The sequence below is a fragment of the Dreissena polymorpha genome, chromosome 1 (genome assembly GCF_020536995.1).
Source record: "Dreissena polymorpha isolate Duluth1 chromosome 1, UMN_Dpol_1.0, whole genome shotgun sequence".
NCBI classification, from domain to species: Eukaryota; Metazoa; Mollusca; class Bivalvia; order Myida; family Dreissenidae; genus Dreissena; species Dreissena polymorpha.
The window spans coordinates 92,218,229-92,245,085 of NC_068355.1; the positions used below are offsets into that span (position 1 = coordinate 92,218,229).

The 26,857-nt window shown below is 37.1% G+C and overlaps 1 protein-coding gene across 4 annotated transcripts in view; it reads left to right on the plus strand.

Annotated features, from left to right (window-relative positions):
* LOC127840856 (DNA polymerase delta catalytic subunit-like) overlaps nucleotides 1-26,547 on the plus strand; it is a 64,493-nt gene extending 37,946 nt beyond the window's left edge. For all 4 annotated transcript variants that reach the window (XM_052369292.1, XM_052369291.1, XM_052369301.1 and 1 more), the window contains 7 exons: nucleotides 1,120-1,292; nucleotides 5,852-6,004; nucleotides 6,430-6,532; nucleotides 15,741-15,873; nucleotides 16,739-16,852; nucleotides 20,621-20,771; nucleotides 24,182-26,547. In XM_052369292.1, coding sequence (XP_052225252.1) covers nucleotides 1,120-1,292; nucleotides 5,852-6,004; nucleotides 6,430-6,532; nucleotides 15,741-15,873; nucleotides 16,739-16,852; nucleotides 20,621-20,771; nucleotides 24,182-24,278 — 924 coding nt within the window. In that variant the 3' untranslated portion in view covers nucleotides 24,279-26,547. The remainder of the gene's footprint in view (nucleotides 1-1,119; nucleotides 1,293-5,851; nucleotides 6,005-6,429; nucleotides 6,533-15,740; nucleotides 15,874-16,738; nucleotides 16,853-20,620; nucleotides 20,772-24,181) is intronic.
* The last annotated feature ends 310 nt before the right edge of the window (nucleotides 26,548-26,857 follow it).

Genomic DNA, 26,857 nt, shown 5'->3' on the forward strand with positions numbered 1-26,857 from the left:
AATGAATAAACATGAACAATTTTTATATTATTAATAATATATTAAAATAACAATAATATTTTGTTATGTTCATAATAACTATATATTGACACTTTTCAAAATGAGCTTTTTGTTTTGAAATTTACTGTACTGTTGTTTTTTTTGTTATGCACACATGATGTGGATTATGGCCTTCTGCTAAAATATATGTTCAGGATATCATGTGCTCATGTAATGTAAATTTATCATATGCTTATTTTATGAACATGTGCTTGAGTTATGATGTATGTACTTCTATAAATGGTTTGTTGTGAACTGTTTATTTTTGTTTTGCACACATGATGATTATAGAAATAAACATATTAAAGCTTTGTTTTGTAGTTTCTTCTTTTACACCCCTTAGCCTAGACTTACAACAGGTCGTTCCTAATGCTTTGCTTAAACTTTGGCTGCAGTTTCTAAAATTTGGCTACACAAAAATACATTTGGCTAAAATGTTGGCTGTAGAAATTTTTGGGCCAGGGGGAGCCCTGATTGTATATGGGCCATCTGGGGTCAAAAATTAAGTCACCGGGCCAATGCTAGTAAAACCTTGTGTAGATGAAAGAGGTCACAGTTTTCTTCACGTCTTAATGAAATTTTGTCAGAATGTATTAATTAATGAAATCTGGCTTGGGATTGTATATGGGCTGATAGAATTTAAGTTGATGAAGCAAGGTTAGTCAAGTGAGCGATTCAGGGCCATCATGGCCCTCTTGTTGAAGTTTCAGAAATAGTTTTTGTAAACTGTATACATAAATAGTGAAATAAACATGTAAATCCTAGAGATATAATCGTGATTTTATTTATACTCATGCAGACAGTGAGTGTATCAGAATAACTGTCCGTGTTTCAGTTGGTCCATTAGTCTTTCTGTATAAAAAATGTTATGTTATAAGTTGTGGGACAATCTTCTTCCCCATTTCTCAAGCATTTACAATGAAACTTTTAAAAATTAAGTTTAGATCAGCAAGACCCTTTTCCTTCTCAGAGAGCCGCACACTTGTGAACTATTTACGTTTAATTAAACGTTGCTCAAAAAAGCAGTGCAAAGGTATGAGTGATATTTGTGACAAAGCTCAATTTGTTCTACTGTTGAAGGTGTACTTCCCTTACTTGCTGATCAACAAGAAGCGGTATGCAGGCCTGTACTGGACCAACCCGGTCAAGTATGACAAGATGGACTGTAAGGGCCTGGAGACGGTAAGGAGAGACAACTGCCCCCTGGTGGCCAACCTCATCAACCAGTGTCTACAGCTCATACTCATTGACAGGTGGGGCTTGCAATGGTGAAATCATGGTCATACAGGTGGTATTTTTACCCGGTATTTTCAAATACATGTACGACCCACATATTTGGTTTTGTAGTGACTAGAGGACAAAGTGTCTTTTTTTCAACTGGGTATGTTCTAGGTTTACTATGTTACAGTTCATACAATTCAAAGTGAGTTCAAAGATCTTTCAAAGTAACTTATTTCTGGTTTATCACAGGAAATGGACATGAAAGTCTTTATCTGTGAAAAGTGAAAGTTATGCAGTTCTTTGTTCATTCAAGTGACATTCATTCTTTAAGAAATTTGTCTTGTGCACAAAAATATTTTTTGGAGTAAATTCAAGTGTGATACCATCAAGAGGTTGCTGAAAGTGAAAAAGCCACTGTTTAGCCCTTGTTAGTCCCCTACCAGTTTCAACAGAGGGGATTTATGGTTTGCGCTCAGTGTGTCCATCAGTCCATCAGTCTGTGAGTCTGTCACACTTTTCTGGATCCTGCGATAACTTTTTAAGTTCTTAATATTTTTTCATGAAACTTGAAACATGGATAGATGGTAATATGGACATTATGCACGTCATTTCATTTTGTTCCTACATCAAAAATTATGGTTGCTATGGCAACAAATAGACTAGAAATACTGCTGAAAATGGTGGTTTTCTGGATCCTGCGATAACTTTAAAAGTTCTTCATATTTTTAGCTCACCTGATTGCTCAGGTGAGCTTTTGTGACTGGTCTTTGTCCGTCGTACTACCGTCAGTCCGTTAACATTTGTTCGTAAACACTCTAGAGGCCACATTTATTGTCCGATCTTCATGAAACTTTGTCAGAAGCTTCGTCCCAATGAAATCTTGGTCGAGTTCGAAACTGGGTCGTGCCGGGTCAAAAACTAGGCCACTAGGTCAAAAGAAAGAAAAAAACCTTGTAAACACTGTAGAAGTCACATTTCATGCCCAATCTTCATGTAACTTTGTCAAAATGTTTGTCTTAATAATATGTGGGTTGAGTTCAAAAGTGGTTCTGGTCCGTTGAAAAACATGGCTGACAGTGGACGGGGCAGTTTTCCTTATTTGGCTATAGAGTAACCTTGTAAACACTCTGGAAGTCACAACTTTTGCCCAATCATCATGAAAGTTGGTCAAAACATTTGTTTTATTGATTTCTCGGACGTGTTCGAAAATGGTCCAGATCGGTGAAAAAACATGGCCGCCAGTGGGCAGGGCATTTTTCTCTATATGTATATAGTGAAAACATGTCAACACTCTAGAAGTCACATTTTTGGCCCAATTTTCATGAAATTTTGTGAGATCTTTTGTTTCCTAGATACGTGAGTTAAGTTTGAAAATGGTTTCGGTCTGTTGAAAAACATGGTTGCCAGGGGGACGTGGCAGTTTTCCTTATATTTATATAGTAAAAAGGCTTGCAAACAATCATGAATTAAGGTCATGTAACATGTGAGACAACTCTTCTAAATATTGCATATCAGAATACAGTAGTTACTCCCCTTTGATTATTAATGTTTTAATAATAATAAGTGTAGTTGTGTTACATTTATGTGTTAATTGTTATTCAAGGTTGGATGTTTTTATGCCCCCTTTCAAAGAAAAGGGGGCATATAGTGATAGGACCGTCCGTCTGTCCGTCTTTCCGTCACACTTTGCATTTACGTTTCCAAAAATGCTCATAACTTCTATGTCCCTTGAGATATAACCTTCATATTTGGTATGCATGTGTATATGGACAAGGCCTTTCCTTACGCACACATTTTTTTAGCCCTATGACCTTGACCTTGAACTTAGGGTCTGCGTTTAGGTTTCAAAATCTGCATTTAGGTTTCAAAAAATGCTCATAACTTATATGTCCCTTGAGATATTACCTTCATATTTGGTATGAATGTGTATATGGACAAGGCCTTTCCATACACACAAAAAAAATTACCCCTGTGACCTTGACTTTGAACTTTGGGTCCGCGTTTAGGTTTCGAAATCTGCGTTTAGGTTTCGAAAAATGCTCATAACTTCTATGTCCCTTGAGATATAACCTTCATATTTGGTATGCATGTGTATATGGACAAGGCCTTTCCTTACGCACACATTTTTTTACCCCTGTGACCTTGACGTTGAACTTAGGGTTCGTGTTTAGGATTCAAAATCTGTGTTTAGGTTTCGAAAAATGCTCATAGCTTCTATGTCCCTTGAGATATAACCTTCATATTTGGTATGCATGTGTATATGGACAAGGCCTTTCCTTACGCACACAATGTTTTACCCCTGTGACCTTGACCTTGAACTTAGGTTCTGCGTTTAGGTTTCGAAATCTGCGTTTAGGTTTCAAAAAGTGCTCATTACTTCTATGTCCCTTGAGATATAGCCTTCATATTTGGTATGAATGTGTTTATGGACAAGGCCTTTCCATACGCTTACAATTTTTTACCCCTGTGATCTTTACCTTGAAGTTAGGGTTTGTGTTAAGGTTTCTAAATCTGTGTTTAGGTTTCAAGAAATGCTCATAATTTCTATGTCCCTTGAGATATAACCTTCATATTTGGTATGCATATGTTTATATGGACAAGGCCTTTCCATATGCACACAAATTTTGACCCCTGTGACCTTGACCTTGATCTTAGGGTCCGCGTTTAGGTTTCGAAATCTGCGTTTAGGATTTGAAAAATGCTATAACTTCTATCAAAGCGTTTATAGGCGGCATTTGTCATCCTATGGTGACAGCTCTTGTTTTTAGCTCACCTGATTGCTCAGGTGAGCTTTTATGACTGGTCTTTGTCCGTCCGTCCACATTTGTTCGTAAACACTCTAGAGGCCACATTTATTGTCCGATCTTCATGAAACTTGGTCAGAAGATTTGTCCCAATGAAATCTTGATCAAGTTTGAAACTGGGTCATGTTGGGTCAAAAACTAGGTCACTAGGTCAAAAAAAGAAGAATCTTGTAAACACTGTAGAAGTCACATTTAATGCCCAATCTTCATGTAACTTTGTCTATATGTCTGTGTTAATGATATGTTGGTTGAGTTCAAAAGTGGTTCCGGTCCATTGAAAAACATGGCCACCAGTGGGCGGGGCAGTTTTCCTTATATGGCTATAGAGAAACCTTGTAAACACACTAGAAGTCACAATTTTTGCCCAATCATCTGACATGAAAGTTAATAAAAACATTGGTTTTATTGATATGTTGGACAAGTTCATGAATGGTCCAGATCAGTGAAACAACATGGCCGCCAGTGGGCGGGGCATTTTTCTCTATATGTATATAGTGAAAACGTGTGAACACTCTAGAAGTCACATTTTTGCCAAATTTTCATGAAATTTGGTCAGAACATTTGCTTCCTTGATACGAGAGTTGAGTTGGAAAATGGTTCCGGTCAGTTGAATAACATGGCTGCCGGGGGAGGGGCAGTTTTCTTATATTTATATAGTAAAAAAAGCTTGTGAACACTCTAGAAGTCACATTTTTTTCCCAATCATCATGAAACTTGGTGAATAGATTTGTTTTATATATATATATCTCAGATGAGTTTGCAAATGGTCCTTATGGGTCAATAAACATGGCTGCCAGGGGGCTGGGTCAGTTTTCCTTATGTGACTATATAGAGAGAAACCTTGTGATAGAACACTATAGAAGTCGCATTTTTGCCTAATCATCGTGAAACTTAGTCAATACATTGGTTTTATTGATTTCTTGGACAAGTTGGAAAATGGCTCAGATCTGTGAAACACACTTTTTAGCTCACCTGATTGCTCAGGTGAGGTTTAAGAATTGGTCTTTGTCCGCTGTCCGACCATCCACATTTGGTTTGAAAACACTCTAGCATTCACATTTTTCAAGCATTCTTTATCAAAGTTGCTGAAAGATCTCAGTCAAGTATGATGATGAGCAAAATCACATAATTAATGCCATAATTATTGCCCTTAGATTGTCCAAATTTTCATTATATTATACAAAATCCTTGTAAGCAAAGTTTGATGTTTGGGGGGGTCAACTCAAAATAAAGGTCACCATTTCAAATCTTACAAAAACACTCCCTACACCAGAGTTTTGGTTCAATAATGATGAAACTTGACCAGGATGTTTGTCTGGTCAATATCTAGGTCATTTTTGACATTAGGTAAAGATTATTTGAACCGACTCCTCTCAGGTGAGCGAACTAGGGCCATCTTGGCCCTCTTGTTTCATGAAACTTAAAACATGGACAGATGGCAATATGGACATTATGCACGTCATTTCATTTTGTTCCTACGTCAAAAATTATGGTTGCTATGGCAACAAGTTGACTAGAAATACTGCTGAAAATGGTGGTTGTCTGGATCCTGCGATAACTTTAAAAGTTCTTCATATTTTTTCATGAAACTTGAAACACGGATAGATGACAATATGGACATTATGCACGTCATATCATTTTGTTCCTATGTCAACAATTCTGGTTGCTATGGCAACAACAACAAAAATCTGACAATGGTGGAATTTCTGACAATGGTGGAGCCGGTAGGTGACTTTTATTGCTTGGCAATAGTCTTGTTTAATCTGTGATAACTTTTCTGTCTGCAGAAACCCTGAGGGCGGAGTGGAGCATGCAAAGCAGACAATATCGGACCTACTGTGTAACCGCATCGACATCTCCAATCTTGTGATCACCAAGGAGCTCACTAAGACAGACGAAGAGTATTCCGCCAAACAGGCTCACGTGGAACTAGCTAACAGGTATGGGGGTCTTAAACAGGTTCCAGTTTGATATAAAAACATAGCTGCCAGGTGGGGGGGTCTTTATATGGCTTTAGTGAAACTTTGTTTTCACTCTTATAATCAAATGTATAGCCCAATCTTTATGATATATGTTTTAATGGTAACTCATTGTGTACAAAAATCGTTCTGGTTTATTGAAAAACATGGCCACCCGTAGGCACTGCAGGTTTTTTTAAATTGTAAAACCTTGCTAACACTATTCATGATAATAATGATGAATATTATACTTTGACTCATTGGTATATATATGGGTATGTAACATGTAAAACAAGGTAATTTAACATTATAAAGGTGCCAAGGTGGCTAACTCTGATCCTCTATCCAAACAATCTGGAATTAGAGTGAAAATACTTGTGTCTTACTATCGTGATATTCTTGTTTAGGATGAAGAAGCGAGACCCAGGTAGTGCCCCCCAGCTGGGAGATCGCGTTCCCTACGTGATCATCGCTGCTGCCAAGAAAACAGCTGCATATCTGAAGTCTGAGGTGGGACTTGCTTAAAACTTTTATCATGCCACCGCATTCATATCTGCCCGATATAGCGTTGCCTGATATATGTTTTTGTCCCCTACCGGTTTCACCGTAGGGTACTTATGGTTTTTGCTCTGTGTGTCTGTCTGTCTGTCTGTCTGTCTGTCTGTCTGTCTGTCTGTCTGTCTGTCTGTCTGTCTGTCACACTTTTCTGGATCCTGTGATAACTTAAAAAGTTCTTATATTTTTTCATGAAACTTGAAACATGGATAGATGGCAATATGGACATTATGCACGTCATTTCTTTTTGTTCCTCGTCAAAAATTCTGGTTGCTATGGCAACAAATAGACTAAAAATACTGCTGAAAATGGTAGTTTTCTGGATCCTGAGATAATTTTAAAAGTACTTCATATTTTTTCATGAAATTTGAAACTTGGATAGATGGCAATATGGACATTATGCAAGTCATTTGATTTTGTTCCTACATCAAAAATTCTGGTTGCAGACTGGCAACAAATAAAAAAAAAAAATCTTACAATGGCTGAATTTCTGACAATGGTATAACATATATTGCTTGGCAATAGTCTTGTTATATCATGGTCAACAGGAAGTTCTTATATCATTCAATGTTTGGAGTTTTTGATTAGCAATAAAGTCAACAATTTCTATCAACATGAATCAGGTTCAACAAAACAAACATTTTGATCCCAAGAACGTACATATATTATTCTAGTTTAAAGTCATAAATCACAAAAACGTTTATTTTTAGCTCACCTGATTGCTCAGGTGAGCTTTTGTGACCGGTCTTTGTCTGTCGTCCGTCATTAACATTTGTTCATAAACACTCTAGAGGGCACATTTCTTTTCCAATCTTCATGAAACTTGGTCAGAAGCTTTGTCCCAATGATATCTGGGTCGAGTTTGAAACTGGGTAATGCTGGGTCAAAAACTAGGTCACTAGGTAAAAAAAAAACAAAAAAACTTGTAAACACTGTAGAAGTCACATTTTATGCCCAATCTTCATGAAACTTTGTCAAAATGTTTGTCTTAATTATATGTTGGTTTAGTTCAAAAGTGGTTCTGGTCCGTTGAAAAACATGGCTGCCAGTGGGCGGGGCAGTTTTCCTTTTTAGCTCATCTATTTTTTGAAAAAAAATTATGAGCTATTGTCATCACCTTGGCGTCGGCGTTGGCGTTGGCGTTGGCGTTGGCGTTGGCGTTGGCGTCGGCGTCCGGTTAAGTTTTGCGTTTAGGTCCACTTTTCTCAGAAAGTATCAATGCTATTGCATTCAAACTTGGTACACTTACTTACTATCATGAGGGGACTGGGCAGGCAAAGTTAGATAACTCTGGCGTGCATTTTGACAGAATTATGTGCCCTTTTTATACTTAAAAAATTGATAATTTTGGTTAAGTTTTGCGTTTAGTTCCACTTTTCTCAGTAAGTATCAATGCTATTGCATTCAAACTTGGTACACTTACTGACTATCATGAGGGGACTGGGCAGGCAAAGTTAGATAACTCTGGCGTGCATTTTGACAGAATTATGTGCCCTTTTTATACTTAAAAAATTGAAAATTTTGGTTAAGTTTTGCGTTTAGGTCCACTTTTCTCAGTAAGTATCAATGCTATTGCATTCAAACTTGGTACACTTACTTACTATCATGAGGGGACTGGGCAGGCAAAGTTAGATAACTCTGGCATGCATTTTGACAGAATTATGTGCCCTTTTTATACTTAGAAAATTGACAATTTTGGTTAAGTTTTGTGTTTAGGTCCATTTTATTCCTTAAGCATCAAAGCTATTGCTTTCATACTTGCAACACTTACTAACTATCATAAGGGGACTGTGCAGGCAAAGTAATGTAACTCTGACTGGCATTTTGACAGAATTATGTGCCCTTTTTATACTTAGAAAATTGAAAATTTGATTAAGTTTTGTGTTTAGGTCCACTTTATTCCTACAGTATCAAAGCTATTGCTTTCATACTTGCAAGATTTATGAACTATCATAAGGGGACCGTGCAGGCAAAGTTATGTAACTCTGACTGGCATTTGGACGGAATTATAGGCCCTTTATACTTAGAAAATTGAAAATTTGGTTAAGATTTATGTTTTGGTCCACTTTACCCCTAAAGTATCATAGATATTGCTTTCATACTTGGAACACTCGCAAACTATCATAAGGGTACAGTAAAAGGACAAGTTGCATAACTCTGGTTGTCATTGTTACGGAATTATGGCCCTTTTTTGACTTAGTAACTTTTAATATATGGTTAAATTTTGTGTTTCGATCCACTTTACTTCTTAAGTATCAAGGCTATTGCTTTCAAACTTCAAATACTTACATGCTATCATGAGGTTACTGTACCTGGCAACTTGAATTTTACTTTGACCTTTGAATGACCTTGACTCTCAAGGTCAAATTATTAAATTTTGCTAAAATTGCCATAACTTCTTTATTTATAATTAGATTTGATTGATACTTTGATGAAACTACTCTTACCTGACATACCACAATAGACTCCACCCAAACCATCCCCCGTGCCCTCCCCCCCCCCCCTCCCCCCCCTCCCCCCCCCCTATTTTTTTTTTTTTTTTTTTTTTTTTAAGATCATCTCACAAATGACCACCACACCCTCACACTATACCCCCCCCCCCACCCCCCCCCCACCCCATCCCCCCCCCCCCCCAATTTTTTTTTTTTTTTTTTTTTTTTTTTTTTTTTTAAGATCATCTCACAAATTACCACCACACCCTCACACTATACCCCCCCCCCCCATTTTTTTAAAAACGGTTATGTTTGAAATACCGTCCAACCATCGCACTCAAAACCCCCCCCTCCCCCCCCCATCGCCCCCCAACCCCCCCCCCCCCCCCCCCCCCTCTCCCCCCCCCGATTTTTATTTTTTTATTTTTTTTCGCTTTTTTGGAAGATAATGTAATAAATGTCCACAACCCCACACTATACACCCCTCTTCACTCCACTCCTCCCTCCTTTGTGATTGAAAATGAGAGTCCCTTCACCTTTAAAAAGAAAATAGATGAGCGGTCTGCACCCGCAAGGCGGTGCTCTTGTTTGACTATAGAGATACCTTGTTAACACTCTAGAGGCCATATTTTTTGTCCGATCTTCATAAAACTTATTCAGAACATTTGTCCCAATGATATCTCGATCGAGTTCGAAACTGGATCATGCTGGGTCAAAAACTAGGTCATTAGGTCAAAAAAACGATAAAACTTTGAAACACTGTAGAAGTCACATTTCATGCCCAATCTTCATGTAACTTTGTCAAAACGTTTGTCTTAATGATATGTTGGTTGAGTTTGAAAGTGGTTCTGGTCTTGTGAAAAACATGGCCGCCAGTGGGCGGGGCAGTTTTCCTTATTTGGCTATAGAGAAACCTTGTAAACACACTAGAAGTCACAATTTTTGCCCAATCATCATGAAAGTTGGTCAAAACATTGGTTTTATTGATATCTCGGACAAGTTCGAAAATGGTCCAGATCAGTGAAAAACATGGCCGCCAGTGGGCGGGGCATTTTTGTCTATATGTATATAGTGAAAACATGTGAACACTCTAGAAGTCACATTTTTGGCCCAATTTCATGAAATTTGGTCAGAACATTTGTCTCCTTGATACGAGAGTTGTGTTCAAAAATGGTTCTGGTCAGTTGAATAACATGGCTGCTGGGGGAAAGCTTGTGAACACTCTAGAAGTCACATTTTTTGCCCAATCATCATGAAACTTGGTGAAAAGATTGGTTTTATATATATCTCAGATGAGTTCGCAAATGGTCCTGATCGGTCAAAAACATGGCCTCAAGGGGTGAGTGGGGCAGTTTTCCTTATGTGACTAGAGAGAAACATTGTGATCGAACACTATAGAAGTCACATTTTTTGCCTAATCACCCTGAAACTTAGTCAATACATTGGTTTTATTGATTTCTCGGACAAGTTGGAAAATGGCTCAGATCGGTGAAACACACTTTTTAGCTCACCTGATTGCTCAGGATTGGTCTTTGTCCGCTGTCGGTCCGTCCACATTTGGTTTGTAAACACTAGCATTCACACTTCTCAAGCATTCTTTATGAAAGTTGCTGAAAGATCTCAGTCAAGTTTGATAATGAGCAAAATCACATTATTAATGCCATAATATTGCCCTGAGATTGTCCAAATTTTCATTATATTATACAAAATCCTTGTAAACACTCTAGAGGTCACAATTTTGTTTCAGATTTTATGAATCTTGGTCAAAATTTTTATTTTTGTAAGCAAAGTTTGATGTTTGGTAAGGGTGGTCAACTCAAAATATAGGTCACAAGGTCAAATCTTACAAAAACAAAAACACTCCATACGCCAGAGTTTTGGTTCAATAATGATGAAACTTGACCAGGAAGTTTGTCTGGACAATATCTTATAAATATATTGAATGAACCGACTCCTCTCAGGTGAGCGAACTAGGGCCATCTTGGCCTTCTTGTTTTAAAATCACCACAGCCCGCACTGCAGAAGTTAAATGATGTCATCAATGGGACAATAAATCTTAAATATTGATATAGTCATTGCACTCGCAAGTGTTGCACAGAAAGTAAAGACAAATGATAACTGTATGCTAATTCCAACTATTTAAACAAAGGATTTAACACAATTATGTCAATATTGACACCATTATCAAAATGTCAATTTCAATACACATCTGATCTCCAAAATGGCGTCACCATACTATTCGATTAAGTGTGTTCTTCGAATAAATTTGTCGCTGCAGTTAATTCCTGTTCACCAATTCAAGACATTTATAATTTAAGCGGGTGTACTCTTGCCATTCTTAGTGCAAACAACTTTTTTTTTCTATACGATGTTTAAAATATGCGATTATTCGTGTCGTCTTTTCTAACGCCGTTGCTACATGTATGTCAACGTGTAAAAGCCGGATCAGCATAATCAGCGTACATTTTAAATATAAAAAATTGATTGTTTTGCAGATTTTTAGGAAAATGTGATATGATCAACCGAAAAATGGGTTACTGTCCCGTCGTTTTGTAATATATCAGGCTCGGCACGAATAAAATAACGGCTAGTCAAGCTTCGCCGTTAGAGCTGCAACGATTCGATCCGATGCATCGAAAATCGGTTCGAAATGCGACGATTCAATTACGATACCAAACCTACCCAATTCGATTTGATTCTTTAACATATAGACATATATATACATAGATACGTAAAGCTTGCTGTATTCTGACTATTTGATACGGGAAGGTGTAGGTTTTATCTTTACCTGTAATTACGAAGCGCGCGATTGGCTGCTTATTACTTTAGTCATCCAATCAATAAGCACGTTACGGTCTACTTTCGGAAAAAGCGTCAAAATGGCTGAACAAGTTGTGGCCGACAAATTGAAATTTTCAGATGTGCCTAAGAAGCACAAATCAAAAGTGTGGCAGTATTTTGGGTTTCGGGATGGTTGCCCTCCCGATAAAGCAAAGTGTAAACTGTGCTTCACAGATGCAAACATAACGTTGATTTAGCAAGACTAAGAGGTAGCACAAGTGCAAATACTCAAGCCGCCAGCCAGAAAAGTAGTTCTGTTTCTGTTGGGAATTTGTTAAGTTTATTAGAGAATGTGCTTTGTCCTACAGGTAACAGGTGATGCTGTCACGGCACAATGGTAGACGTGCTTGTAGCGGTTTTGGATATAAGTATAATAGTGATAGTACTATCACTCCACTGATTCCAGATGTTCTTATGATTATTTATTTAATTATATATTATTGTGTATTCAACACAATCTTCTTGTCAGAAGTTTGTTATATTAAAATTGAGTCCTAATTTGCTTTTCTTTTTTATGTGTTTTATTGAAATATTGACATAGTTTGAAAGACAATTGGCAGTTTCTTGCAAAATATATCTTACAAATGTTAATTTAACACACTTTCAACAGTTTTTAAAACAATGTTGAACAGAGCTCCAGATAACTTTTCTGAGTAATTGGGTAAATACCCACTACTTTTAAGTTCAATTGGGTATTTTCATTTTCAATTGGGTACAGAAAAGTCGGTACCCACTACTTGACTTGACAATTGGGTATTTTTGTATTAAAATTGGGTGTTTTCATTGTCTTAAGTTCCACTCTTAATTGATTAGTTTCAGAGATCTTGTGTAATTATGTAGATGTATCCACAATATACAGTCTTGATTTAAAAAAAAGTTCGAAGATTTTTCCCACCAGATTTCTTACAATGTAAGCACTGTCAGTGCTTGCCTCCGACACAATATCGTCAAACATTAGTTTCACTATATTTTCCGCTTCTGATTTTGTGTTGTTGCGGTTAAATAACTTAAAATTGTTTTTGTTGTGTCTGGGATACGATATTTTCCTTTTTAAGGCCTTGCGGTTTCGACATTTTCACAACAATAACACGTAGTTACATAGACGCTTTCTTCTGTACATATTATCGTGCTGAACGTTATACTGAAAGCGCTTGGACCAAGCGGAAAGAATCTGTGTATTTCAGACCTGGGTATTTCTGGGACAGATTTACTCGTTACGCAGAAGAAAAATACGATATGCGTAATTGGCAATTTCAATTGGGTTTCGGTATGCAGAGTGTTATTTTTCTATGCGTAATGGGCAATTTTACATTGGGTATTTACGCAAATACGCACCTTATCTGTAGCTCTGCTGTTGAACCAACGAAACTATATCAAACAAACACACAATTTGACAAATGCCCAAGATATCTAGGTATGCAACACTTTTGAACAGAAATGTTTATTTTGAGGCAGAAGAGTGAATATATGATAAAACTAGAAATGGCGCGGCAGAGGCCGACGCGTATCCCCACGCCGAATGTTTGACCTAGGTGTGCCCCAGGGTTGGTAATGGGGCCATGCATAGCTGAGATTGACCGTATTGTCATAAGAGAAGTTCATCATCAATTAGAAGTGAATTGGTGTAGAAATGAAGAAGTTATAGTAAAAGGCAATTTTGGGTGGGTGTGACATATGTGGGCAGGGCGCCCCAGGGTTGATAATGGGGCCATGCATAGTTGAGATTGACCGTATTGTCATAAGAGAGGTTCAGTATCAATTTGAAGTGAATCGGTGTAGAAATGAAGAAATTATAGTAAAAGGCAATTTTGGGTGGGTGTGGTCTATGTGGGCGGGGCGCCCCAGGGTTGGTAATGGGGCCATGCATAGTTGAGATTGACTGTATTGTCATAAGAGAAGTTCAATATCAATTTGAAGTGAATCGGTGTAGAAATGAAGAAATTATAGTAAAGGCAATTTTGGGTGGGTGTGGTCTATGTGGGCGGGGCCCCAGGGTTGGTTATGGGGCCATGCATAGTTGAGATTGACCCTAATGTCATAAGAGAAGTTCAGTATCAATTTGAAGTGAATCCGTGTAGAAATGAAAAAATTATAGTAAATGGAATTTTTTGGTGGGTGTGGCCTATGTGGGCGGGCGCCCCAGGGTTGGGATTGGGGCCATGCATAGTTGAGATTGACCCTAATGTCATAACAAAAGTTCAGTATCAATTTGAAGTGAATCCGTGTAGAAATGAAAAAATTATAGTAAATGGAAATTTTTGGTGGGTGTGGCCTATGTGGGCGGGGCGCCCCAGGGTTGGGAATGGGGCCATGCATGGTTGAGATTGACCGTATTGTCATAGGTGAGGTCCAGTATCAATTTGAAGTGAATCGGTGTAGAAATAAAGAAGTAAATGTAAAATAACCTAAAAAAATGAGTGATAATTTCTGACGCGGCCCCACCCCAACCCCTATAACTTTTGACCCAGGGGTCAGATCAAAATTCCAAATAGTGCAGGGTCGCACATATGCTCATAGCTACCATGTGTGTAAATTTCAAGGTTCTAGTGCTTTTAGTGTAGGAGGAGATAGTGGCCAGGACGGACGGACAGACGGACGGACAGACGGACGGACGGCGGAGATCACCACAATATCCCCACCTTTTTTTCAAAAAGCGTGGGGATAACTAGGTTTGAAGATGAATCGAATCGAAAAAATCCGTATCGGAGTGTCTGAAATCGAAATCGAATCGAGCTGTTGGTGAATCGTTGCAGCTCTATTCGCCGTTATATTATTCTAAGCCTCGCCTGATATATTACAAAACGATGCACAGTAACCTGTTATTCTCTATTTGTTTATCATAAATGCAAGCCACAAAACGTATTTTTATGTCCCCCACTATAGTAGTGGGGGACATATTGTTTTTGCCCTGTCTGTTGGTCTGTCTGTTGGTCTGTCTGTTGGTCTGTCTGTTTGCGCCAACTTAAACATTTTGCCATAACTTTTGCTATATTGAAGATAGCAACTTCATATTTGGCATGCATGTGTATCTCATGAAGCTGCACATTTTGAGTGGTGAAAGGTCAAGGTCATCCTTCAAGGTCAGAGGTCAAATATATGTGGCCAAAATCTCTCATTTTATGAATACTTTTGCAATATTGAAGATAGCAACTTGATATTTGGCATGCATGTGTATCTCATGGAGCTGCACATTTTGAGTGGTGAAAGGTCAAGGTCATCCTTCAAGGTCAGAGGTCAAATATATGTGGCCCAAATCGCTTATTTTATAAATACTTTTGCAATATTGAAGATAGCAACTTGATATTTGGCATGCATGTGCATCTCATGGAGCTGCACATTTTGAGTGGTGAAAGGTCAAGGTCATCCTTCAAGGTCAGAGGTCAAATATATGTGTCCCAAATCGCTTATTTTATGAATACTTTTGCAATATTGAAGATAGCAACTTGATATTTGGCATGCATGTGTATCTCATGGAGCTGCACATTTTGAGTGGTGAAGGTCATCCTTCACAAGGTCAAGGTCATCTTACAAGGTCAAATATCATATAGGGGGACATTGTGTTTCACAAACACATCTTGTTCTTGTTGTGTGTGAGCATCAAAAACTGAAGTTAGGATATATTACTTGCATAAAGAGTTTTATGTGAGTTGAGTGTTTAAGCTTGCTTAATGATTTTAGATAAAAATATATCTCAATAGATTTATTGTGATAAATTATGTGTACTGAGTTGTGCAAAGTGGTTTAATGATGTAAGAATATACACACTTATTATGAGACATCACTATTATAAAGCAGCATTCAATTATGTTCCCAACATGCAAAAAAGGATTCTATTGTGGGTTTCCTCTATAAAACCAATTCCAATCTTAATCTTCCGCGACCCATTTCAGGATCCGATCTACGTGCTGGAGAACAACATAGCCATAGACACACAATACTACCTGGAGAACCAGCTCTCCAAGCCCCTACTCAGGATATTTGAACCCATCCTTGGGGAGAAACGGGCAGAGTCTGAGCTTCTCAGTAAGTAATTCTTCTCCTAGTGTCTTTGCTGCTCAAGTCATTGCCCCTTGCTGATTCTGTTGAACTAAGTAATTCATTACTTTTCTGAAAATCTATGCTGCTCTGTAATTTGTTGTACTCCCCATTACAACGTAAAAGGGGCTGTTTTGCAAATACCATATGGATGCCTGTCTGTCCTTCTGACTGTCCTTACACACAGATTTGTCAGCAGACGTTCTCCTACACAACATACAAGCCTGCATGCATTATCTTATGTAATCAAGTTGTGCCATTTTGAAATTACAAAAGCTTACGCCTAGGATCATGAAACTTCATAGGTACATTGATCATGACTCGCAGATGAAATAATGATGAAACTTGACCAGGATGTTTGTCTGGACAATATCTAGGTCAAGTTTGACATTTGGTAAAGATTGAATGAACCAACTCCTCTCAGGTGAGCGAACTAGGGCCATCTTGGCCCTCTTGTTCCATATATGGCTATATATGTCTTTAGTAAAACCTTGTTAACACTTTGATTGGAGCCACATTTAATGTCCGATCTTCATGAAACTTGTTCACAAGATTCATCAAAATGATATCTTGGACAAGTTTAAAAATGATTCTGGTTGGTTAAAAAACATGGCCCCCATTGAAAATTTGTTTCAATTTGATTTACTTTAAGCTAAAAATTGCTGGCTGTGTTGCAAATGCTATAATATTTTGTATATAATCATTAAACTTAAAAGTAATGTTTGTGGTTTATTATTGGCATTTTCCTGTTTTAACAGGAAGTAAATTAGATCAGTTATATATATATATACAACATATTATTAGTTTGCTTTTCATATGTGATTCCTACATATGACTTGTGAATTGATTTAAGAGGGTGAACATACACGTACAAAGACGATGATGACGTCCAAGGTCGGGGGGCTGATGGCCTTTGCCACAAAGAAGAGCTCCTGTATCGGCTGCAAAGTGCCCCTTGATAACGATGGTATTGGAAGAATTCTCATGGCTTGCGAATTTATAATATATAACTCCAACTATCATTAAAATCCCTTTCCATAATTTGCTGTGAGGTCTAGTCAGCTGTGTTTTAAAGATGTTACTGATCTTCCAGTTGAAAAGTTATTTGTCGCTGCATCACTACTCCTTAAGGTAGCGCACCCCTAATGATTTCCCGCGATTTATTTTACTATCATTGCCGATCTTCAATGATCAGTTATTTCCGAAAAATGCATTTTATTTTTTTCAAACTTCGAATTTTGATATATGTTTACGTAATTCCTTTAGAATACATTATTTTCACAATAAATATTGACTTTGATCCAAATATCATCTCAAAAAATACGATTTTGCGATTTCTTCAAAGATCGACAAGCCTTTTTACCTGTTAACTTATGGATATATGATTAAAGGTTGCACAAATGTGTAGTAGTTGTGGCCGAGTGGTTAAGGCGATGGACTACAAAACTTTATGGATCTTCCCGCGCAGGTTCGAATCCTGCCGACATCACATACTTTTTGCGACGCGTTTTATTTCTTTTGTAATGTAATTTGATTCAATACAGCATATAAGCTATGTTTATTGTTACATATGTTGAAATTTTTATGCTTATCCTTCAATTTTTAAAATTAAAACAACGTTATGGCTAAATTGGGTGATTAACTGCTGAAAATACGAATGATGCATGTTGCTTTTTTATTTTTATTTCAAAAAGTAAACGGTAAATCTGTCTATTTCATGGTGTTTTTGCTGTATATAGTGTTTCTATAAAAAAAAAATACGTTTAAAATATAACTTATATGATACTATTTTGAATTTTATGACACTTTGTTTTTAACCGACCCAATTTTTACTTGGCTAAAATCACTTACATTTCATGGCGCTCTTCCAAAGATAAAAAATTGTAAAAAATAAATGTCTGTACAAGAATACTTACCTATTTCATCTTGTTTAAAGTTTAAACACCTTTACTGCATCTGTACACACCAACTGCATGCCCATATTTGGAAATTTGAATGAATTATGGAACTTTTATATACCCCAGGGGTGAAAATAAACTGGACAAAAGCTGAGCGTGGGGTTGGTTTTGAAAAAATTGGTATATTTTTTTAAAAAGCATGGAAAGCCTACCTACAAATTTGCATGAAGTTCAGTGAAATGCTGCTGATTAAGAAAATAATTAATTAGATTATATTTGGATATGTGCCCATTAGGGGTGCGCTACCTTAACATGACTGAAATATCCCAAAAGCAGCCTAGTACAATTAACTAATTCATGTGAGAAAAAAACATTATGGGAAGCCCTTCAGCCAACTGGCTTTTAGGAAATCCACGGCATCCAGAAAAACATTGTTCAATAAATATTTCACAAAGTGTGTTTGTAGGCATGATGTATCGGACTAGTGTGATAACCTGCTAGATCGCCTAAAGAAGTTAATAATAATGGTCCTTTAATTGTTAAAAATGGCAAAATAAACCTTTTCTTCTTGTTTAATTATATTTTTAGCTCGACTATTATATATGAAATATATATAGTGGAGCTATCCTACTCACCCCGGCGTTGCCGTTCCCGTATCCATTCCCGTGTCCGTTTGCGTGCAAATGTTAAAGTTTGCGTACTACCCCAAATATTTTCAATGTCCCTTGACATATTGCTTTCATATTTTGCATACTTGTTTACCATCATGACCCCAATCTATAAACAAGAGCAGACAACTGTATCAAGCATTTTGACAGAATTATGGCCCCTTTTATACTTAGAATATGCATATTATTGATAAATCTATGTTAAAGTTTGCGTACTACCCCAAATTCCTGTGTCCCTTGACATATTGCTTTCATATTTTGCATACTTGTGTTTACCATCATGACCCCAACCTATAAACAAGAGCAGACAACTGTATCAAGCATTTTGACAGAATTATGGCCCCTTTTATACTTAGAATATGCATATTATTGATAAATCTATGTTAAAGTTTGCGTACTACCCCAAATATTTCCTGTGTCCTTTGACATATTGCTTTCATATTTTGCATACTTGTTTACCAACATGACCCCAACCTATGAACAAGAGCGGACAACTGTATCAAGAATTTTGACAGAATTATGGCCCCTTTTATACTTAGAATATGCATATTATAGATAAATCTATGAAAACGTTTGACAAAAAAACGCTTACCTGACATACCACAATGCACTCCACCTAAACCATCCCCCACACACACCCCCCCCCAGAACCCCTCCCCCCCCCCCCCCCTCCCCCCAAATTTTTAATTTTTTTTCTTATTTTTGAAAGATCATTATTAAATGATCACACACCCACATTATACCCCTCCCTCCCCCCCTCTCCATGATGGCTTACGTTATACTGTCAAGCACTCGAATAGTCGAGCGCGCTGTCCTCTGACAGCTCTTGTTTTTATCATATCTTCAAACTAAGTGAAAAATGTATGTCAATAACTTGAGTCTGAATCAATGTATTATCCAAAAAAAAGTCTAATGTAGCTTACGCACAAACAAAGCTTTAGGCTCCTTCTGTACAAATTTGGAACAAGGTCACTGTTACTATAAATAGAACAATGGTTGTCACTCAATAACTTAAGTGTAATGGGAAAAATAATGTGCCTTGGTTTCTGACAATATTAAGACCTAGCTTAGAAGTACATTATTTAGCCAGTTGGATCATGATCAAGGTCATTGCTACTTAAAACAACAACAGTTTCTGCTCGAAGTCTGGAACTTTGATGCAGTTTCTGCTCAAAATCTGGAACTTTGATGGAGGTGTAACTGTATTGTTATGACATTTTGTGTGTTTTAAGCTTACATGCAGGCCTTATATAGGCTTGAAAATAATTATTTTAATTTAGTTACATTATTTTGTTAGACATTGATAACCTGGTTTCATGACAGTTAAATGTTTCATTTGTCTAAAAAACATTTTGCTGTCACCAAAATAACTACAACATTAATACATTCCACGCAGATCAATGTTATTTAGACCCTTGAATAGGAATATTTTAGGACTAGTTTACACTTATGTTATTTTATACAATAAAACATAAAATACTTATTTTTATGTCCCCCAGTCTCTACTGGAGGACATATTGTTTTTGTCCTGTCTGTTTGTTGGTTTGTTTGTTGGTTGGTTTGCGTCAAACTTTAACATTTGCCATAACTTTTGCAATATTGAAGCAACTTCATATTTGGCATGCATGTGTATCTCATGGAGCTGCAAATTTTGAGTGGTGAAAGGTCAAGGTCATCCTTCAAGGTCAAAGGTCAAATATAGGGGGGGGGGACATAGTGTTTCACAAGCACATCTTGTTTTAATTTGTGTCTTATTATCTTAACTGTTGTAAAATTCCAACAATTGAACACTGAAAATATTTGCTTTGTGGTTGATAGCAAAAGTTACTTCTTAAATTTTAAGTGTCCCATGTAACTAGCCACCCAAACTCTTGAACTTTCTGAAGTGGATATCTGGCCCCTGTTGAGAGTTGATATTCATGCTAAAATTAACTGTTTTACTGGCTTCATCTTAACGAGGTCTGACATCCTTATCAGTGATTTTTGGGGAATATGTTTTGAACAATTAAAATTTAGTATTTTCTTTTCATTTAATAACTAGATTGGGAAAAATAGAGCTGTGATTTGCTTCATTGTGAATGTGTTAGGGCAGCACGGTCTGATCTCATGGAACTCTACTCTTCTAGTAACAATACTGTACGTTTTTACATTATTTACAATTGTCTTCAGCTGCTGTGTGCAAGCACTGTAAAAGCCGCGAATCTGAGATTTATCAGAAGGAGATCTCCACGATCAATGCCTTGGAGGAGAAGTTTTCCCGCCTGTGGACCCAGTGTCAGCGCTGTCAGGGCAGTCTACACGAGGATGTACTCTGTACCAGGTAGTCCGTAATACTGCAACTGTTTCCTATGTTAAAAGATATACTTTTACACTAAAAATATATATTATTATCCTGCCAAAAGGCAGATTAATACAGTTTTGGCATTGTCTGACAGTCCGTCCATCAGTCACAAACTTTTCAGGGCTAAATCTCAAAAACATCATTAAATTTCATATGTGTATAGATATTTATGACAAAAACGGCCATTTAGGAGGACATTATTATTAATGTCCCAACACTTCCTTAAATAAGAGTAATTGCCAGTTGTTGTAAATGTATTTGTATGGTATAACTTTTAAGGGCTATATCTCAGATACAATATATAAAGGTAAACATTAAACTTTGTGAGTGTATATATAGTGATGAGAAAAAGCCCATTGCACAAAACTCATAACCCTACATTTTGTTTAATAAGGGTTATTGGGGTTGAACCTGGCAAAGTCCCATGGGCCATATGATTTACCGGTATAATGACAAATTTAACAACTTCAAACATTTTAAAAAGAAATAGAAAAGGTCAAGGTTTGAATGATTTGTCTGGAACATGGCATGGTAATACTCTGCAAAGTTTGTTAAAATCATGCCACTGGGGTCAAACTAACCAAGCCCTAGGGGTCACATGATTTATATAGACTTTCATAATAAATAACTGTTAAAATCCTTTTGCTGAAAACAACAAGGGAAAGAGGTTAAATGTTTGGCGTGCAAAATCGTATATTGGTCCTCTACTATTGTTCAAATCATGCCTCTGGGGTTAAAATAATCGCCACCTTAGTAGTTACTTGTTTTTAGCTCAACTGAGCACAACGTGCTCATGGTGAGCTTTTGTGATCGCCTTTTGTCCGTCGTGCATTGTGCGGCGTCAACATTTGCCTTGTTAACTCTCTAGAGGCCACATTTATTGTCCAATCTTCATGAAATTTGGTCAGAAGATTGGTCTCAATGATATCTTGGATGAGTTGAAAAATGGTTACGTTTGCTTGAAAAGCATGGCTGCCAAGGGGCGGGACGTTTTTCCTTATATGGCTATAGTAAAATCTTGTTAATACTCTAGAGGCCACATTCATTGTCTGATCTTCATGAAACTTGGTCAGAAAATTCATCCCAATAATATCTTTGACGAGTTTGAAAATGATGCTGGTCGGTTGAAAAACATGGCCACCAGGGGGCGGGGCATTTTTATGCCCCCTTTCGAAGAAAAGGGGGTATATAGTTTTCGCACTGTTCGTCTGTAAGTCTGTCTGTCAGTCTGTCTGTCACACTTTTCGTGTCAGCTCTCTATTTCAAACTTGGTCAGAAGTTGTATCTATAGACAATATCTAGGTCAAGTTCGAATATGGGTCATGCTGGGTCAAAAACTAGGTCACGGGGTCACTTAGTGCATTTCAAGGATTTAGCATGGTAAAATGCTCATAACTTCTATCAAAGCGTTTATAGGGGGCATTTGTCATCCTTTGGTGACAGCTCTTGTTCCTTATATGGCTGTAATAAAACCTTGTTAACACTCTAGAGGCCACATGTATTTTCCGTTCTTCATGAAACTTGCTCAGAAGATGTGTCCCAATGATATCTTGGATGAGTTCAAAAATGGTAACCTTTGCTTGAAAAACATGGCTGCCAAGGGGCAGGGCATTTTTCCTTATATGGCTATAGTAAAATCTTGTTAACACTCTAGAGGTCACATTTATAGTCCAATCTTCATGAAACTTGGTCAGATGATTCATCGCAATAATATCTTGGACGAGTTTGAAAATGATGCCAGGGGGCGGGGCATTTTTCCTTATATGGCATAGTAAAACCTTGTTAACACTCTAGAGGCCACATTTATTTTCCGATCTTCATGAAACTTGGTCCGAAGATTTTTCCCAATTATATCTTGGATGAGTTCGAAAATGGTAGCCTTTGCTTGAAAAACATGGCTGCCATTGGGCGGGGCATTTTTCCTTATATGACTATAAATGGCTATAGTAAAATCTTGTTAACACTCTAGAGGACACATTTATAGTCTGATCTTCATGAAACTGGGTCAGAAGATTCATCCCAATAATATCTTGGATGAGTTCAAAAATGATGACGGTTGGTTGAAAAACATGGCCACCACGGGGGCGGGGCATTTTTCCTTATATAGTAAAACCTTGTTAACACTCTAGAGGCCACATTTATTTTCCGATCTTCATAAAACTTGGTCAGAAGATTTGTCCCAATCATAGCTTTCAGGCGCTCTTGTTTTTAACCAGGTTTTCCAAAAGAAAAAACTGGTTATTAGATTGGCGATGTCGGCTGGCGGGCGGAACAAGCTTGTCCGGGCCATAACTTTGCCGTTCATTGTCAGATTTTAAAGTCATTTGGCACATTTGTTCACCATCATAAGATGGTGTGTCGCGCAAAAGAATTACGTCGATATCTCCAAGGTCATGGTCACAATTTGAGTTTGAAGGTCAAAAATGGCCATAAATGAGCTTGTCCGGACCATAACTTTGTCGTTCATTGTCAGATTAAAAAATCATTTGGCACATTTGTTCACCATCATTAGACGGTGTGTCGCACGAAAGAATTACGTTGATATCTCCAAGGTCAAGGTCACAATTTGAGTTTGAAGGTCAAAAATGGCCATAAATGAGCTTGTCCGGGCCATTACTATGTGATTCATTGTGAGATTTTAAAATCATTTGGGACATTTGTTCACCATCATTGAACGTTGTGTCGCGGGAAAGAATCACGTCGATATCTCCAAGGTCAAGGTCACAATTTGAGTTTGAAGGTCAAAAATGGCCATAAATGAGCTTGTCTGGGCCATAACTATGTCATTCATTGGGACATTTTAAAATCATTAGGCACATTTGTTCACCATCATTGGATTGTGTGTCGCGCAAAAGAATTACGTCAATATCTCCAAGGTCAAGGTCACCACAACTAAAAATAGATTGATTTTGAAACAACTATTTAACTATGAACAATCAGTAACAATGCACATTTTGATTTTGAGTTGTCTCTTTATCAGATTTTTTTTCTAATTGAAATCAAGGTCAAATTTACACAAGGTGGTTAACAATACACGTTTTGAATTGTCTCCCTTTATCAGACTTTTTTTCAACTGACAACCTGGTTTTGTGACAATTTTGTCCCTTGTATAAGTATGTAATTAAAAAAAATATTTGTTATAATACTGTCTTATACCGTATCAAGTCAAGTTTTTTCAGAGTAGAAAACCTAGATTTAAACCCTATTTGTTTCACAAGCATCACAAAGTCTGCAAATAATATTGTTTAACTACTCTTTTGAGTTGAGTTGCTTTCCACATATAGACCCTCTTTTTTGTATATCTCCTGTTTCTTAATGGTGTTACAACTTTACAATTCAAAGTGCGCACTATCAGGTAACTGATTAATATGTTTAACCCCTTTTTTCAGCCGTGACTGCCCGATATTCTACATGCGCAAGAAAGTTCAGAAGGATTTGGAAGACCAAGACAAACTTGTGAAAAGATTCGATGAGAACGAGTGGTAATGTTCTGCTATTGGGAAAATGGAGGAGTGGAATTGAAACAAATGAACCCTCAGTGCTGAATGCATCTCATCAAGATCTCAAGTTATGTTGAAATTGCAGTATAAAAAAAAGAAGACTTCGATAATCAGGATATTTCTTACGCATCAGTCTTGGAAAATACACCAAGGAATTAAATTATAGAATCACTAAAATTTAATAATCACAAATGTTTTTTACTAGCAATTGTATATATAATTGTTCCAAAATTGTATTTTACTGTAACAATGTGATTTAATGTTTAATAAGGCTAGTCCAAAATGGTTCACCTGTTCATGGTATACTAGTGGTAAGACAACATTATGTGATTCTCAGGTTTTTCATATTTCATATCTGGATTGTGTATTGTAGTTAGATGAGATTCATTGGCTGTGCACAGTAAAGAACCATGAACTTATTGCATTGTTTAATGGTTAATTTTATAAAATCATACGAAATAAAGTGCTTGTAGTACAGTAAGGACCAATCATTGTAGATAACTGGTAATATCATGTCACTGTTTATAATCATACCCTCATTACTGGTAATGGTGGCTTTATAGGAGTCACTTTGTCGGTCTGTCTGTCTGTCACGAAAATTTCATCCGATCTTCACCAAACTTGGTCAGAAGTTGTATCTAGATGATGTCTTGGTCAAGTTTTAATATGGCTCATGCCGTGTCAAAAACTAGGTCACGGGGTCACTTAGTGCGTTTTAACTATGTTATTCATCGTTAGATTTCAAAATGACTTGGTACATTTGTTTACCATCATGGGACGGTGTGTCGCGTGAAAGAAGTACGTCAATACCTCAAAGGTCACACTTTGAGTTCAAAGGTAAAATGCTTGTCCGGGACATAACTTTGTCGTTTATTGTGAGATTTTAAAATCATTTGGCACATGTGTTCACCATTATTGGACAGTGTCGCACGAAAGAATTACGTTGATATCTCCAAGGTCAAGGTCACAATTTGAGTTCAAAGGTCAAAAATGGCCATACATGAGCTTGTCCAGGCCATAACTATGTTGTTCATTGTGAGATTTTAAAATTATTTGGCACATTTGTTCACCATGATTGGACGGTGTGTCGGCAAAAGAATTACGTCGATATCTCAAAGGTCAAGGTCACACTTTGAGTTAAAAGGTCAAAAATGGCCATAATCGAGCTTGTCCAGGCCATAACTATGTTGTTAATTGATAGATTTTAAAATCATTTTGCACATTTGTTCACCATCATTGGATTGTGTGTCACGCAAAAGAATTATGTCGATATCTCCAAGGTCAAGGTCACACTTTGAGTTCAAAGGTCAAAAATGGCCATAAATGAGCTTGTCTGGGCCATAACTATGTCGTTTATTGTGAGATTTTAAAATCATTTGGCACATTTGTTCACCATCGTGGACGGTGTGTCGTGCGAAACAATTATGTTGATATCTCCAAGGTCAAGGTCACACTTTGAGTTCAAAGGTCAAAACTGGCTATAAATGAGCTTGTCCGGGCCATAACTATGTTGTTCATTGTAAGATTTTAAAATCATTCATTCACCATCATTGGACGGTGTGTCACACGAAAGAATTATGTTGATATCTCCAAGGTCAAGGTCACACTTAGAGTTCAAAGGTAAAAAATGGCTATAAAAAATCTTGTCCGGGCCATAACTATTTCATTCATTGTGAGATTTTAAAATGACTGGTCATTAGATGGCGTGTCATGCAAAAGAATTCAAGAGTTTGAAGGTCAAATTGGCCATAAATGATGATGGCATAATAAGTCTTAAAAATCGCCATAAATTAGCTTCTCTTGTTTTGTGAAGACAGAATGCAAAATAGTCTGTGTCAATGCAGCATGTGGGGGTATACGTCACGTATGTGACAAAGATTAGTTAATTGTTTGGTTTAAGTGAAAATCATAGGCATGAGCGTTTCCTTGGGGAAACTGAGTTTAAAGCATATGGGTACATTGTTTATTCAGATAAGTATGTGCTGTCCACAAAGGCTTATAAGGGACGACACTGTTTTCTTTCATGGAATATTTTGCTAAAAGAAAGTCTTATAGAAAATCCATTTAGACTTAAAGTGTTGTCCCTGATTAGCCTGTGCTTACTGAGCATTCTAATCTGGGACAAAACTTTATGTTCATGCATAAAACATGGTTTTGTCAGAGCTATTCTCAAATGAATGTTAATGTGTCTTATGTGGTCCTATTCCTGACATGTCTCATGAATACAAATGAAATAAACTATATATTATAATGTACCTTACCCTTGCTCAATTTTCATCAACACAAACACCAGTATTTCTAAACCTTATAAGCAAAGTATTCTTTGTGAACCTTTTATTGAAGCAATATCTAGAAACTGTTTGCGTAGGGACCAGAAACTGGTATGTTGATAAGTCATAATATTGAGGAAAGGATACTGAAAGCTAAAGAAATGCTCCTCTCTGGTCAAAGAATCAACCAACCCTTTCAAAAGTGCTACAGACCATTCAAAGTGATGTGGCTTGAATGCTACAGAAAAGGCTTTGTTTTATTTCATCCTTCATCACTTAGTTACCGTTCTGCTGC